At 36.4% G+C, this 17,271-nt stretch overlaps 1 protein-coding gene across 9 annotated transcripts in view; it reads left to right on the top strand.

Annotated features, from left to right (window-relative positions):
- The window catches only part of LOC128867382 (proton-coupled zinc antiporter SLC30A2), a 40,108-nt gene extending 34,806 nt beyond the window's left edge, over positions 1-5,302 (top strand). For all 9 annotated transcript variants that reach the window (XM_054108546.1, XM_054108545.1, XM_054108544.1 and 6 more), the window contains exons 7-10: positions 2,110-2,215; positions 2,325-2,494; positions 2,599-2,669; positions 4,320-5,302. In XM_054108546.1, coding sequence (XP_053964521.1) covers positions 2,110-2,215; positions 2,325-2,494; positions 2,599-2,669; positions 4,320-4,429 — 457 coding nt within the window. In that variant the 3' untranslated portion in view covers positions 4,430-5,302. The remainder of the gene's footprint in view (positions 1-2,109; positions 2,216-2,324; positions 2,495-2,598; positions 2,670-4,319) is intronic.
- The last annotated feature ends 11,969 nt before the right edge of the window (positions 5,303-17,271 follow it).

Here is a 17,271-nt window from a genome sequence, read left to right as displayed (position 1 = left end):
TTGTAAAAGACTTCGTTTATTTAGGAACCAGCATTAACATCGATAACAATGTCAGCCTTGAAATCCAACGTAGAATCTCTGTTGCCAAGAAGTGCTACTTTGGACTAAGTAGGCAACTGAGCAGTAAAGTCCTCTCTCGACGAACAAAACTAACACTTTACAAGACTCTCATCATGCCCGTCCTAACGTATGGCGCTGAAGCTTGGATGATGACAGCATCCGATGAAGTGACGCTTGGAGTGTTTGAGAGAAAGATTCTGCGGAAGATTTTTGGACCTTTGCACGTTGGCAACGGGGAATATCGCAGACGATGGAACGATGAGCTGTATGAGCTTTACGACGACATAGACATAGCGCAGCGAATAAAGATCCAGCGGCTACCTTGGCTGGGTCATGTCGTCGGAATTCATACAAACGCTCCGGCTCTGAAAATATTCGATGCGGTACCAGCTGGTGGTAGTAGAGGAAGAGGAAGGCCTCCTCTGCGTTGGAAAGATCAGGTGGAGAAGGACTTGGCTTCACTTGGTGTGTCCAATTGGCGCCCGTTAGCACGAGAAAGGAACGACTGGCGCGCTTTGTTAAACTCGGCCAAAATCGCGTAAGCGGTTATCGCGCCAATTAAGAAGAAGAAGAAGAAATATTTCAAAAATGAATTATGTGCATATTCCTAAATCATCCTTGCTCTTCAGGATCACTTAACTTTCCAAATATCTGTAAAACAAATTACTTATTGTCATATAGACGAACTGTCACAGCTGCTTCGTAAGACCCGCGTAACTTTGGCTTACTTACGCTCTGGATATTGTAGCAGGTAAACGCTTCAGAATCAACCCTGACATATGTACTCAAATTAAAGCCGGCACGTAAAGGTACCCCGCACAATACTAATCACCTATTTTCACATGCCCTCGTCGAAATAGCATGTTTTCAGGGCCTGTCGATAGAGGATAAAATCAAATGAGGGGTAACAAGGGTGCCCACATAGCTATATACTCGGGCAGTGAAGCCGCATTAGAAGCACTTGCTTCACATTTCGTGAAAACGAAACTAGACTTAACTACCTTAACAACCTATACCAACTTAAATAACAAATAAAACCGTACTTTGCCGAGTTCCGGGTATTGACGACGCCGAAAACTGCCAATGAAACAACAATGAGCTGCATAAGCTTCACAGTAGCATCCCCTGTTAACTTTATAATTATAAATTTCTCAAGGGTTTGAAGTACGTACACTTTTTTCAAAATCTTAAGATCAATTGAAGGATTGATGTTCAACTTGGAAATATAATATTTAAAAAAACTCCAAATCAATACGAGAATAATATTAGGTACCTACTTGAGAATATTAAATTTCTGAAATATTGAAGGAACTTTACTTATGTCTAAAATATTTTAAATATATAAGAGAATAATACCAGATATCGTTTGAAGTTCCCTAAGTAGTTTTTTCACATTCTTCCCTCTTGCAAGCTCATCAGAATTTTAAATTTTTGTAAAGCGCAGATTTTCGTATTAATATTTTTTTATTTACACATTACTTTTTTGATGAATTCACATGAATACTTATCACGCATTTGTGTGCGTGCGCGTTCATGTAAATGAAGTTAATTCATGCGGATTCGCGTGTATAATTCATATTGACTTGTGCATATTTTCGTTTGCAAAAGTGCTTAAAATTGATTTCGTCATCATTTTTTATGCATTTAAGGCAATGCATTTCACTTCTCTGTCCTTTTTCCACGCTGCTGCAATGGTGAACAATTTTTTCGCGCATTCATAAATGAAAAATTTTATTTTTAATTTTTTCTGGCAACTCATTTTTTTCATTTGACATATTGGCGCGCTACGGTTATGTCAATAAGCAACATATTTCAATTTGCCTCCAGCGATTTACCAACTTAATACGAATGGGTTGATTTTTTTTATTTGCTCCAGCGGATTTTTTCGGATTTTAATTATAGTTTCAATTATTCTGTACATGGGTTTCATAGTTTTTCAATTTTCAGTTCATTTATGTACGGCTACTTCCATTTCATCTTTTCATAATTTTTTATCTTTTTTAACAGTTTTTTTAATTATTTTATATTCTCTCATTTTCCCACCCACAGTGATACAGCGGAAAACTTAAATTTACGCGCTGCTATGATACACGTCATTGGAGATCTGATACAGAGTATTGGCGTTTTTCTCGCATCAATATTAATACAATTTTATGTGAGTAAATGCTGCCTAATAATTAATCAGTCTTAGCCGAATAAATGTTTTTTAATACTCGTACTTTCAACTTTTCCCAATATTCTCTCAATCTTCCTTCTACCCACAGCCCAATGCGAAATTCGCAGATCCTCTTTGTACGGTTTTGTTCTCTTTTATCGTATTCATGACCACTGTACGTTTATTCCGCGAATCAATGGGAATTCTATTGAATGCCGTGCCACCGTCAATATCATTGGACAAGTTGGAGATGGATTTAATCAACATTGATGGTGTAAAGTGAGTGGATTCATAGCATTAATTAGTTGCGAACATAAGAGTACACACACATGAATTAGTATTTATACTCCTTCTTCTTCTTTTTGTTCTCCCTACTCATTCAGAAATGTACATCACTTAAACGTGTGGAGTCACACGAACAATCACTACGTCATGATGGTGCACCTGGTTATTGGTATGTATTAAGAATTGACGGCAATCAGATTATTATCAGATTAATTTATTGAGCTATAATAGACCGATTTTTCCCAAAAACGTGTAAAAAGATGGAAAAATGGGGCCTGCCCCCATAAAATGAAATCAGAAGTAAATTTTAAAATAGCCTAAGCTGCTGTTGTTGAATCCTATATTGTTTTGGTGGTTGGGTTTCCAAGAGTGCTATTCCCTATAGCCACTTTGTTGGGTTTAGAAAGTAAATAAGAGACCGGAATTCTCCATAAATCCGGACAATTCCAAGGAAAATGAACATTATTTTCCTTCTCCCCCACTTCCCTATAACTGCGACTTATATTATTGTGTGATATGTTTAACTAGACCGCGTGCTCGCCTACCTTCCAATGCCCTTTGAGAATCGTGGTTTGTCTTGAGATATTGAATCGACCGCACCAGAGCAGCTGTTTGGCCTTTAATACAATATAATCAGGCCATGCTTTCCTGGACATTGCACTCGCTGGCAGTTTCGTCTATCATCTATTTGTAACGCTGTTTTAATAAAACTCTAGTATCCCTTTTACCGGCTGAAGGGAACATCTACTGGTTATCCAATCGAACTTACCGTTACCTTCAATGTTACTGCAGACTGGACACTGTGCTTGTGAGTGATATCGAGCCATCGAATGAGTGAGTTGAGACCCTCCATGTGCCGCATTACAAGTTTGGAATTAATGTTGATTGCACTTACCGCCTTTATATCAGCCTGACTATCCGCGATACATTACGTTAATGATACATACCCCTCTATCAGAATCTACTGTCATTTTTGATAAAGTGTGATTTTGTCGTATAGTTTAATTAGCGATTTAGTTGTAGTTAAAAACAATCAATCGTTCAAGTTTTAAACGTTAGATATCTCCTTTCCCCATAATAATCCTACTAGATGTTTAACTCAACTTCTCCTTCAATTCATGATGTACGTCTTAAGGTATTTTTCATCAAAACCGAAGATCATATAGTTTTAAGGTACGGCGCACTAGACAGGGCTAGCTTACTGGGGCGGCAGTCCTTGGTCGGGAAAAACCCGAGCCATTCTGGTAACGTAGAAATGCCTGCCATGGGAAGGGCGGCCCTCTTCCTCTGAACCCAACCTGTCGAAATAGCAGGTTTCCTGGGTGTACCGTTAGATGAGATAGACGAAGACGACCGGTAACTAATATACATTGCAGGATTTAGTAAGCTGCTACAATAACATCATATAGTTTTATGCTGCATAATGGAGTCCGAACATTACCTTTTCCTATCGAGACTATAAGAAAAGGTTCTCACTCGATCTTTCATGTTCACAGAGAGATTCAAATCCCAAATCCAAGCGAATGGCAGACTTGGCTGCACCAGCCACAATACCTTAGAGCCGCTTGATCTGAGTGTACGCATTCCTCAAATAACCTATCCTCTAAATATCTTTTTGCAAGTAGCTTAAAAGCCTAAATAGCAACCGAATGTCATTATATGCTCTCTTTCTTCACTTTCGCATAACCATTAGGAACTCATTTGTAGTTGCTACACGCATTAATTTTTTATAATCATTTGAAATCGATTTCAACAAACATATTTGCCATTTTGATTATTTGATTATTCATTATTAAATTATTATTTTGTATATTCACAGATTTTCTATCGGACAGCAATACTATATTGAAACGAGTCACACAAGTAGCCTGTGGCCCCAAATACAACATCCAACATTGCACCGTACAAATTGAACGTTTGACTTCATAAGATACATTTTATGCACTAATTAATACAAACACACTATGTATGTATGTTCGTGTGTATGTTTGTGTGAATCATTCTAGCAAATGAAATTAAAACTTTTAATAAAATCATTAAGTTTATGATTTTGCCGTCAAAGACTGAACCAACGACCGTACGTACGGTCATTGGATGACTTGCCAAGCCAATAAATGTGATGACTAAAGTGTGAAATGTAATGTTACCAAGTGCGGAGTGCATAGACAGATTCAAAGATGTATATGTAGATATGAGCTGCAGAGAAAGTATGTATATAAAGGTATAGTAGAGGTGGAGGACGTTTGTGTATGGCTGCTTGCAATTCTACTCACTTCTACGCAGTTCAACTCAGCTCTATTACGGACAATTGACAATGCCATTAAATGCTGTTCGCTAATTGATCGTAAAATTTATTACCTCGACGACAAGGCGCATAGTATGCGAGTGCGTGCTTGTATGGAGAACGGACCTAGCTATAGCTGTATGTACATACATATAAACGTAGTTATGAAATAATTTTAAGCTCATGTGCTTCATAAAGCACACAATAACGATTAAATACATACATACACAGCTGATTATGTACATATATAAAAACAAATGCACTCACGTCTATTGCCATTATTTATTATTACCAGCAAATGTTGATGAAATATTAAAAAATATATATATGTACACATATAGTTCTACACTAAAAAAACACAAAATACAAATCAGAAAATTCTCCCAAAGGCATGAAAATAAAGCTTACCTTTTTAGTTGCAATCTATTGAAAATAAACACATGACTTTGTTTGTTTGTTTTAACGGCCAAAATATGAAAATGAGAATTCATCAATATACCCACTTGAGTATTCATAAGTAGAAAAAATCCAATAAATTAAAAAAATATATTAGCAAAAACATTAGCACTGTGTGAGAGTGAAAATATTCCTTCTTTGAGACATGCATCAAACTGTGGATAAGTAGAAAAATCTGTGCTAGGGGTCGAACACGAATTTTTAACAAGTTGAGTCACATGCACCACACAACAAAATTATAAGACCAATTAAATTTTTTATATTTTTATTGTCAATTTTTGTTCTTAATATTTAAACTTTTAATGATAAATGTTTTACAAATATCCAGAAATAGACATACATTTCACGAAGCTCATAATTTAAGTTAATTATTAATAAAAGTAAAATCTATGGCAGGGAAAGCATATACTCTGTGACCAAAAAGTAAGGTGCATTTGGTTGTAAAATGAAAAATCTTTATTTATTCTTGTAAATCAATTTCATCCCCTTCAAAATAATCCCCTCTCGATGAAATACACTTATGCCAACGATTTTTCCTTCTTCGATTCAGCTTTTATCTCCTCAATCGACTCGAAACGCCTTCCCCGGAGTGGTCTCTTGAGTTTTGGGAATAGCCAGAAGTCAATACGGTGGTTGCGGAACGATATGCGTGGAATTTTTGGCAAAATGGTCACGAAGAACGAGTGCAGTGTGAGGCGGTGCATTATCGTGATGCAAAAACCAGGAGTTGTTGGCCCATAATTCTAGTCTTCTTAGACGAATTGCTTCACGTAAACGACTCATAACGCTTAAATAATATTCCTTATTAACAGTTTGGCCAGGTGGAAAGAATTCATAGAGCACCACACCACGAAAATCGAAAAAAACTGTCATCATGAACTTTATTTTTGAACGACTTTGACGTGCTCTTTTCGGTCTGGTCTGGCCTCGCCTTTAGCACGATATTCGCTTGATTGGTCGGTTGTTTCAGGGTCGTAAGCATAAATCCAAGTCTCATCTCCCGTAATGATGCATTTGAGCTTGTCTTGATAGTCTGAAAGCATTGTTTCACACACATCAACGCGACGACTTTTTTCCAAGAAATTGAGAGTTTTCGGCACCAAACGAGATTTGACTTTTCGTAGGCCCAAATGGTCTTTCAAAATGGTTTTCACAGATCCTTCTGATATTCCGATCATATCAGTAAGGTCTTTAACAGTCAACCGAAGATTTTTGAGCACTAACTCCTTCACTTTATCGACGTGTTGGTCATCTGTTGACGTCGATGGTCGTCCGGAGCGCTCCAAGACCCTCGACCCTCTTTGAAGTCTTTGTACCACTTATAAACATTTTACTGTGACATAGTCGAATCACCAAATGCCTTCTGCAACATGCTAAACGTTTCCGCAGCTGAAATTTCATTCCGCAAACAAAATTTGATGGCACTTCTCTGCTCAATCAAATCAGACATTGTAAAAATCGAAAAATGCACTCTTGGTCGTTTGGTAAACACAAGAGTAAATATATTACTGATAATGACATTCACATGAAAGTTGGCCCAGATGTTATTAACAGTGCTGCCAACTCGTGAAAAAAATAACTAGAGCGAAATTTTAATCCCGCGAAGTTTGACAAATAAATTCACCTTACCAGTTATTACCAATGGTAGTCACGCACCAACCCATTCGGCCACGGCTGCTTACATACATAAACTGTTGGAAAATATAATAGAAACAAATTTGGTCATGTAATTGTTTTTTTTTTTAATTCGGGATATGTTGTGCCTTAAAAGCTCAAACAATTAATGCAAATTAAGAAAATTAAAAGCCTTCAAACATTCTATAACGAAAAAAAAATCGAATTGAAGGAATGTTCCCTGGAAAAAACAATAGAAACAAAATTTTTGTCACAAAAAATTACTGTTTTCAAAAAACATGGGTACATATGGAGAATTGATTCAGTATGTCGTAGCCCCTCCAGTTTGTTTTATAACTTTTGAACAGCTTCAATGCATAGAATTTACTAAATTCGCACAGTTATGCGGAGAAATAGGTCACCAAGGATTTTGGTTCCACATTTACTCTCTATTTGTGACTTTGGAAGACTCGATCTATCTTTTTCAGCTCTGCCCCAAGATGCTCAATTGGGTTTAAGTCAGGACACTTTGCTAAATTTGCTTGGAATGCTTGGAATCATTATCGTGCATAAACTCCCACCTCATCTTCTGCTTTTGTATGAGGAAGCATAAGCGTATCCAATAATCTAATATTCTCACATAATCCATCGCACACATTTTCTCTTGTATCCAAAATATTCAACCCCTCCTTCCTCCGAAGAGCATCAGCACACTGTTATTGATTTGCCACTGTACTTGTGGGCCGTCGAACATATTGTTTACCGTCGGATCCAAACGTACAACAAACAAAAATAAATGTTTAATCCGTCCCAAGCACGTTTTTCCCTTTTCGACGGAAGATATGTTTTCTTGCAAATTTAAACCTTTTTGTTCTGTCAACTCAACAGCGGTACTCTTCTGGATGTTCTTGCTACTAATCTGCCTTCCTCCAACCTATATCAAAATGTCCGACTGTAGCCTGCAAATGACAAGAAGGGTTTAATTTTTATATAACGTATGAGTTTTTTGTTATCTCTTAATAAATCTCTCAAAATAGAAATAAAGTTTTATACAGAATAAAAACCGTTAACCAATAATCACTAACAGAAACAATTTGCATATAAGTGATAAAGTCCATTCGAAAAACTTAAGTGCACTGTTTCTATTATATTTTTGAACGGTGTAATGGCAAACCTACGAGTGTCTTTCTGCCATGAAAAATCTCCTCATAAAAAATATCGAGGAGTCGACTTGAAACTGTAGGTCCCTCCATTTATAGAGCAACATCAAGACGCACGCCACAATTAGGAGGAGGAACTCGGCCAAACACCCAAAAGGGTGTACGGGCCAATTGTATATACATATGGTATATATATCGATAAGATTATATGAATGTATTTAGTTGCTGGCTCACAAATTGTTAATATTTATATCGTAAGGAAAGTCTGGGCAAGAAGGTAAAGAAATAAATTTGAAGGTGTAAACTGAGAAGGGCATTGCGTGCCTAGAAATTTTTTTCAAAAACGGTAGTAAAGTTGACATCATTGTTCATCATTTTTCAATTGGCTGTTAGTATTATCGATATATGTACGTATTCAAATTGGTGAAAATAAATATTAGCTTATTTTTAGAAAATAAAGCGTTGGTATCATGGTTTTCGGAATTCTAGCTTTACAAACAATGCTCAAAATTAAAGAGATTACAGAGCCATCCGGCTTAAACAGGTAAGAGTTTAATAATTTTTAGTCCATTTTAAAATTAAAACTATAATTTTTTTTTAGTTTTAAACAATAAATATACTGGCTATTGTGGCAATAGTTCGAAAGAAGTGGAGAAATACCAGCAGACTTATGACGAATTGATCGAAGTATTATTACTTATGAAGCGATTTTTTCTGTGTTTTTGTTTGTCTGAATAAAAATAGTAGCCGCATTGGTTTCATATCAATATTCACAGTTCGATAGTTCATTAAGGCATTTACTTAATATATAATTAGTGTCGGAAAAAATGAAGAGGGTCACGAAATTTTAAAAAGTTTTGATTATATTTCTTCTGTATGTTTCATGTTAGTGTTGCTCATTATCTAACAAAAACCATGTAAGTTCTAATTTCAAACTTTGCTCAGAAATTATATAAATTCTGCAAATTTAAACATTTTTATCTGAATGCTTACACAAAATTTTGTTCTGCAGTCTATAGCCCATCTTAGTATAGTGAAGTGTAGGTTTCAAGTTGGTAAAAAATCGCGTTGGTTTCGACAATTTTTTTTTTGCTAACAGTGTTACGCACTTTCTTACGTATTGATTTTTCCGCAGCTGTACATACACAAATTTCGGCGATGTAGTAGTGTTTTTACGAAGAGTTCTTTTTTTCACAAAATTCAATTTCTAAACTAAAAAAATTGTTATAGATTTTTGTTTTTGAAACAATACCATGAAACCACTTTTAATCTATATATTAATACGGAGAGCAACATTTTGTCGTACCTTTTTTTAGTATTTATAGTCAGAGAAAAAAGTTGAAACATATACCAATGGATAGCATATGTCGAGATGGTTTGCACAATGTATTAAGATAGATACATTAGTGAATAGGTTCAGGTAAAATTAATAATTATAATTCGAAGGTATTGAGGTAAGCCGGTGCGTATGAGTACTGCGCAGAGGTAGAGTGCAACTTGCTGAGATGTTACGTATACGACAAGGCAGATTTACATGAGTATGTTTTGACATAAATTAATATTTGTTAATGATATCCTGATATAATTTTAGAATTGTAATGCAAATTCTGCACGTATTAAGAGACTTATTATGTTTCCAACACTTTTTTCTAATTTTAAATAATAGCATCAGAATTTTGTCACAAAATTGAATTTTTAAACTACGAACATTTTCTAAACTATTTTAAAATTTTAAACAATTACATGAGATTTTTTCATTAAATTCAATGTTTAAACTCCAAAATTTTTTTTTTTATAACCAACAATTTTTTTATAATTTTCAATAATATCACGAAACTTTTTACATAAAATAAAATGTTTAATTTTTTATATTTTTAAACAATAGAATGAAACCTTTTTTAATCAAATTAACTTTTTAAATCAAAAATTTTTATTTTTTTTCACAGAATTAAGTTTTACAATGTTTTGATATTTTTAATCAATAGCATGCGACTTAAGAGTGTTGAAAACATTGTGCATACAGTTGATGTGCCCCGACCTATACATACTTGATCATTTAAAAAAGCCAAAGCAACCCCTTAAATTTAGGAAAAATCATTCTGCACAACACAAGTTGTAGGAGAATTCACCATTGCATAAGATATTATCCTTTTCGTGCTTACGAATTTGGCATTACAGTAATAACTAATATACATTTGTGTACATTTGTTATACTGCCAAATCAAAAATTGTTTTTCTTAAAACTCATCCTTAAAATTTTCGCGCATGAGTTATCCAAAAACGGCAACTTGCAATTTATATTACGAAACGCCGAGTTATAGCAGCGTAAAGCAGCAGTGAGGCAACATTAATTAAAATGAAACCAGTTAATAATCATAAGCGAATCGCGAAAAGGGTGAGGGGAAGAAAATAATAAAGGATAAGCATACAAACGAATGTTTAATGAAAGCAAACTTTGTGTATATGTGGAAGCAAGAGAAGAGAAAATTGGTAGCGAAATGACAATTTTGTCTTCGTTGTGCATTTGCGGAATTGGCAAAAAGCATTGAGCTCTTTTCCTGTGCATGCATGTAAATATGTACGGTGTATGAGAATTGTTGACTTTAAATAAGTGCGTTCGCTTCACAAGTGCGCCATTCTGCGCGCTTATGCACTCGTATGTGAGCTTAATGCTTGCAGTTGAGCAGAGCACTTCACACATGAACGGCTCAACAGCGCGTTAAGGATTCAATTACAAAATACTTAAAAATTGTTTATGTAGATGAAGATGTCAACTCATATGTCTGTGCACTTGTTATTTTGCACGCACTTAAATTTGTCGCTGGCTTTATTCACCCTACCGACGGCTGTCACTCTTTATGTGTCAAATGTACCCAGCTAGCCCAGGCGTATGAGTATTATTATCACGCACTTCATAGTACACAAACAAACATACAAATGACAAAATACAATAATAAATGTGCGTGTGCTTTTAATTGAAATGTGCCAACGTATATTAAATCCAAATAAAAAAAATGTGAATGCGTAAAAAAATTAATTTAATATTATTATAAATTTACTCAAGCGTTAATGTTATGCAGCTGCAGCATTTCTCTTCAAGTGTGTCTGTATCCATAGGCTCTGCATAAAGTGTGTCTCTTGCGTGCACTTTAATCTCGCACTTAACTGAGAAAAGTGTGTTTGGTGCCACGAAAAAGTGCATACATAAGCAGCAAGCACAGTGTGGTGGAATAGCTGGACTTCTAGTTATTTATTTAATAAATATTATTATACATATTTAAAATTTGACTAAATATGTATGTATTTTTAAGCATCCTAGAAAATATAAAAAAATTTATATTTTTTTTTTTTTCAACAAATAAATTCAAAAAAATGGAATTGCGGATGACCAGAATTTTCCAATTTTTTGTTTTCACTCAGGCAATATTAGCCATTGCATTAAAGGACTAGAGAGAATATTTAAAGAATACGAGGGGTGCCTTTTATATGTCGGGATTAGAGAACAAAAACAAATTTTAATCATCGAAAATCACTTTATTAATTTTCAAAATATTCTCCATGAAGATCTATACACTTTAGCATGCGTTTGAGGCAATTGTCGAAGCACTTTTGCCACTCTGAATGAGGTACCTCCAAAACATGCATTCTGAATGCCGCAACCGCTTCTTCAGGTGTCGAAAAATGTTGACTTCTCAGTTTGTTTTTTACGTACGGGAATAAAAAGAAGTCATTCGGTGCCAAGTCAGGACTATACGACAGATAACCCATTAATTCGATGTTTTGGGTGCTCAAAATGCAGTTGTTTGAGCCGATGTGTGAGAGCTCGCATTGTCCTGGTGAAGAGTGATCCGTCTTTGGCGATTGGTTTTCCTAATTTCTTGGAAGACAACTGGCAAACAAATGGTTGTGTACCACTCAGAATTTACTGTTCTGCGTTGTTCTAGTGGTACGGTTGCGACATATCCAGTTTTTTCGAAAAAACAGGCGACCATTTGCTTGGAAGTGCTTCGAGCGCGAACAACTTTTGGTGGGATTTGGCTCATCTTGAAACACCCATACAGTCGACTGCTGTTTACTTTCGGGCTCATACGCGTAAATCCATGATTCATCACCTGTCACGATGTCATAGACGTGTTTCGAAGCCCCGCGATCGTATTTTTTGAGCATTTCCTTCGACCAATCGACACGAGCCTTTTTTTGAGCGATTGATAAATTGTGTGGGATCCAACGCGAACAAATTTTTTTGACAGTCAAATGTTTATGCAATATTGAATGTATGTTGGTCACACTAATGCCTAAGATTGTCTCAATCTCACGATAGGTCACATGACGATCTTGCAATATCAGTTCGCGTCAATGGTTTTCGGAACAACAACTGATTTTGGACGACCTTCACGAAATTCGTTTTGGAGTGAACTACGACCACGATTGAATTCACCATACCATCGATAAACACTGGGCCTTGATGGAGCTTCATCGCCAAAAAATTAATTAAGTTCATCCATGCAATGTTGCTGAGTTAATCCACGTCGAAAGTTGTAAGAAATAATCGCACGAAAATGTTCACGATTTAATTCCATTTTTGGACCGAGATGAATCTTTTAAGTTACTGTAACCAACACAAATAGCGCTGGTATTTCAAAATGTTCTGAGTACGTAAAAGTCAAAAGATGCCAAACTTTGCGATACAGCTGCACAGTGCGGCCGATTCCCAAAAAGCTGGCCAAAAGTCGAAAAAAAAAGTTTCTAGATAGAATTTTTTTGTCTTTGGGTTGGCTACAGTAATGCCTTGAGTACTGAAAACCGTTCATAGCAACGTCCTGTACCCTAAGTATCCTCTGTATTTTCAGTCGCAACGTGGCCTTCGTTTGAGCATCGTATTACTGTCGATGAATAGTGAAAGTTGTACACATTTGAAAGATTTTCTAATGGAGTAAATTGAACAAAACCAAATGGAATCATCTTCGGAAAATTCGAGAAATCTTTAGTACATATCAATATCTCGACACAAAATTTTTAGCTGCAGCAATACGTAGATACATTTTTTGCAATTTTTTTTATAAAATTTGAGTTTTCAAACTGTATAGGAGTACAACGCCGTCATATGCTGCTTTGAAACCTATTAAAGGTTACTCAAAAAAGTAATGGTTACTGAATAAAACAAGATTCAGCTGCTACCACTTGCTACCTTGCGACCCCGAAAACATATAAATTAACATGCATCTTGATTATGTTCTAGAATATACGCTATTTCACGTGAGGGAGTGGCCAATAGGGGTGGAAGGGGGTGGATTTTCAAAATTTTAAGATCAAATTCGTAATCAGCGACCCCGACAACCCCCGAGTAAGAAATTTTGAATCAATTACTTAATTTTTTGAGTTTTGGCCAGCTTTTCGGGAATCGGCCGCACTGTGAGCTGTCAGTTGCCAGATTGCAACACCAGGGTTGTCAAATCCCGAAATATAAAAGGCACCCCTCGTATTGAACGACAAGTGGGGTGAAAATTCATTGCTCCACTACAAATTTCCTTAATCATTTCAAGAATCTTTGCCATTTGACGAAGGTCGCCGAAGGCCGAACAACGACGAACCAAGAATTTCATCTCTACTATTCTCAGCCTCCAAAGAAGTTGTACACCACGGATCATCGATGATGCCTATGTTGGCCTATGTTGTCCCTATGTGGACGACTCAGCTTATATTTTTCTCTGAAACACCCACATCTAAAATTCCTGCCAAATTTATATTATATAAAAATATGTGACACGGCTGCCCCTATGCAGCAAGTTGCAAGTAATAAACGGGAATATCTAATCAGGTAAGTAAAGTAACCACCCTCAACTCAAGCTAGAGGGAGAAGAGAAAATTTGACGAGAGGAGTTAAAATGAGCACTGAATATTATGGATAGGCAGACTGTTGTATGATGGCAACCAAGTACTGTAAGCTATCACTAAACTCTTCAGTACAATAATATTTCCTCCAAAGTAGGAATTGAATGTAGAACCTTCTAAATGAGCTGATCAAGGATTGGGTAAGAAAATCAAACAATCTCTGGATCAGATGGGTCTACATAGCAGGACCACGGCGCCCACCTGCGGCTTAGAATCCGCAGCCTTCCAAAATGTTGTACTGTTTATATGTACCATATTGGAAATCAGATACGAAGACTTGAGCCCAAAGTAGAGTATCACAGTGGGTCCTCTGGCCCAAGTAAGTCTCCTACACCTTAATGCGGGATGGCAACCACGGCAATTTAAGCTAGCCCAACCTAGTCACACAAAAAAGGGAACAGCTGATGAATAACTGCTAAGATGCTAACTCCTCAACATGCGACTGCTAGAACAGTCGCTCGAAGTTATGTTATATTAAATTTCAGCAAAATACCACTAACCAAAAGTGTGGCTGTATCCTGACTGCCTCCGATTCTCTCCTAGCAAGAAAAATATGCATCAAAACAGGCAGATCTTCCTCAACCTCCAAAATTATACAGGGTCCTGAAAGTAAATATGACAAATTTACAGCACAAGAGCCGGTTATCCCATTTCACTCATGAGCTCTGCATGTGGTGTAACAGGGGCGTGGCGTAACAGGGGCGTTAAAGAAGCAATCAGTACTAAGTATATAGCCCATGAAAACTATAAGATTCAGAACAAATTGAGCAATAGCATGACACTGTATAAAGCAGAAGTGAATGCTGCTGAACGGAGCACCAAATATTCAGTTCTCGCCTTTGCTGGCCCGCATATGTCCTTGCGCATTTCGGAGCAATCATTTGCGCTTACGTTCGCTTATTGCTGTGAATTTGCACACATGAACATGTGTATGTTTGTATGAATTTGCGAAAGCACGTTTACGTATGTATCTGCAAGATCTATGAAAGTGTTCACCTCCTTGTGCCTTTTGTGCCTTCCCTTCGTAGAGCGTCTTCATCGGCACACCAGCTGGCTGGCTACATTAGTTTGCACATACGTACATATGTACAGCTGCGTTCACTATAATAGTAAGGCGATATATTGCAAAATTTTCACTATTGACTCATTTTCTATTAAATTTTTTATATAAAAATATCCTTCGTACTACAATAAAATCGTACCACTCAAAATTTCAAAAAATTTTCAAACTTTTTAGTCAGCTTTTTAACAAAAATTCTGGGTATACAATTGTGTAGCCCATTCAATTGTCCCTGTTTAAAGTGCCTTAAATTCGCTTTGACTTTTGAAATTTGTGAAACTTAATGGGTTATAAAACTGCATACATACGGCGGCCGCCGTAGCCGAATGGGTTGGTGCGTGACTACCATTTGGAATTCACAGAGAGAACGTTGGTTCGAATCTCTGTAAAACACCAAAATTAAGAAAAACATTTTTCTAATAGCGGTCGCCCCTCGGCAGGCAATGGCAAACCTCCGAGTGTATTTCTGCCATGAAAAGCTCCTCCTGTAGGTCCCTCCATTTGTGCACCAACATCAAGACGCACACCACAAATAGGAGGAGGAGCTCGGCCAAACACCCAAAAAGGGGTTACGCGCCAATTATATATATATATATATTTACTCGAAATTTTTTAAATATTCTGACTATTTTAAATTCATATCCATGGTGCGCAAAGTTCGAAAAATTAATTTATGTTTTTTGTATAAAATATATTTTTATACAAAAATAAAAATTTAATAAATTGTGAAAACTTTGCAATATATCGCGCTGCTATTATTGTGAACACAGGTGTATGTATGCTTGGGTATGCTAAGCGCGATATGTACATATGTATGTATTCGTGCACAGTTATTGCAGACATAGCAGTGCGGTTAATTTGGTTTGCTTGTCCGTTGGTCAACCTGTATGGTTGGTATGTATGTGTACATAGTTACATTTTCTCCTGCGTATGGTTGCTTTTACTCAGCACATAGCACGGCGTGCTTGTCGACCTTTCCGTTGCTAATTTTTTTTTTTTTAATTTCTTAAAAAATTAAAATAATTCTTTGCAGACACTTTCATATGCATGACACTCTTTGACTGGAAGTAGTAAATTTTTTAAGGCAATTTAATTACTCATTTGGACACACACTTACATACGTGTGTAAAGACATAACCCTCAATGCATGTGCTTCTACAAATTTCCTTCATATATGTACGAGCACATACAAAGGCACTTAGTCATTTGTATATGTACATACATATATACACACATGCATGCATACATATATGTAAGTTCGTGTTTACACATAGCGGTACTCAGTCGCTTGAGGCTTGGCACAATGCGCGAAGTTAAGTGGATAAGTCCTATTAATTACCCAAATTATGTTGGCGTTTTTTGCAGAGGTGTTGGAATACAACAAATATTTTTGAACAATTAAACGCAATAAGGAAAATTATTGAAAGTCCTTTTATGTAGGTGTTTCCACATAAATTCGATGGTAATATCATATAAAAAAACTGTGATAATGTGAAATAAACTGCAGAGTTATTTATTACATTATTGTTCAGCAACACTTTTCACGAGGTGTGTTCAAAAACTAAGGTGAAATCTTAAATTTCGGGCGCTACGTATACTCGTTTCGAAAATATGTTCACGGTTTTAGCAATATACCATGTTTAGTTTGTTGATATGAGGCATAAATAAGACAAATTTCTTGCGTGTTCGGCGATTTTCTATCGCAAAAAAATTATCAAAGAAGTTGCATCAAATTTTGTGTAAAAAATGGAATTAAGTGCTCAAAAACACTTGAAATGTTGACACTGGCATACTGGTGGGAGTACTCTGAGCCAAAAAACTGTTTAAAAGCGGTACCAGCTTTTCACAGAAGGTCGAAAAGATGTGAATGACGATGCTCGCTCTGGACGCCCCAGCACATCAACAACCGATGAAAATGTTGAGAAAGCGAAGAAAATTGTTTATGGAGAATCGTCGAATCACAATTAGAGAAGTTGCTGAGGATAACGATTGCCGAAGCAATCTTTTCGGAAATGGGAAATTTTGGGCATGAAGCGTGTGGCAGCGAAGTTCGTTCCAAAAATGGTGAATTTTGACCAAAAACAGCGGCGCATGAGCGACGCTCAGGAGTTATTTAATGACGTCAACGGTGATCCAGATTCGCTTAAAAGGATCTCAACTGGTGACGAATCATGGATATATGGTTATGACATCGAAACCAAAGTCCAATCATCCGAATGGAAGAGTCCGGGTGAGCCAAGACCAAAAAAAGTGCGCCTAGTTCGATCAAATGTCAAGGCCTTGCTCACTGTTTTCTTCGATTACC

Source organism: Anastrepha ludens, chromosome 6 (assembly GCF_028408465.1).
Source record: "Anastrepha ludens isolate Willacy chromosome 6, idAnaLude1.1, whole genome shotgun sequence".
NCBI lineage: Eukaryota > Metazoa > Arthropoda > Insecta > Diptera > Tephritidae > Anastrepha > Anastrepha ludens.
This window is presented reverse-complemented; position numbering and strand designations above follow the sequence as displayed.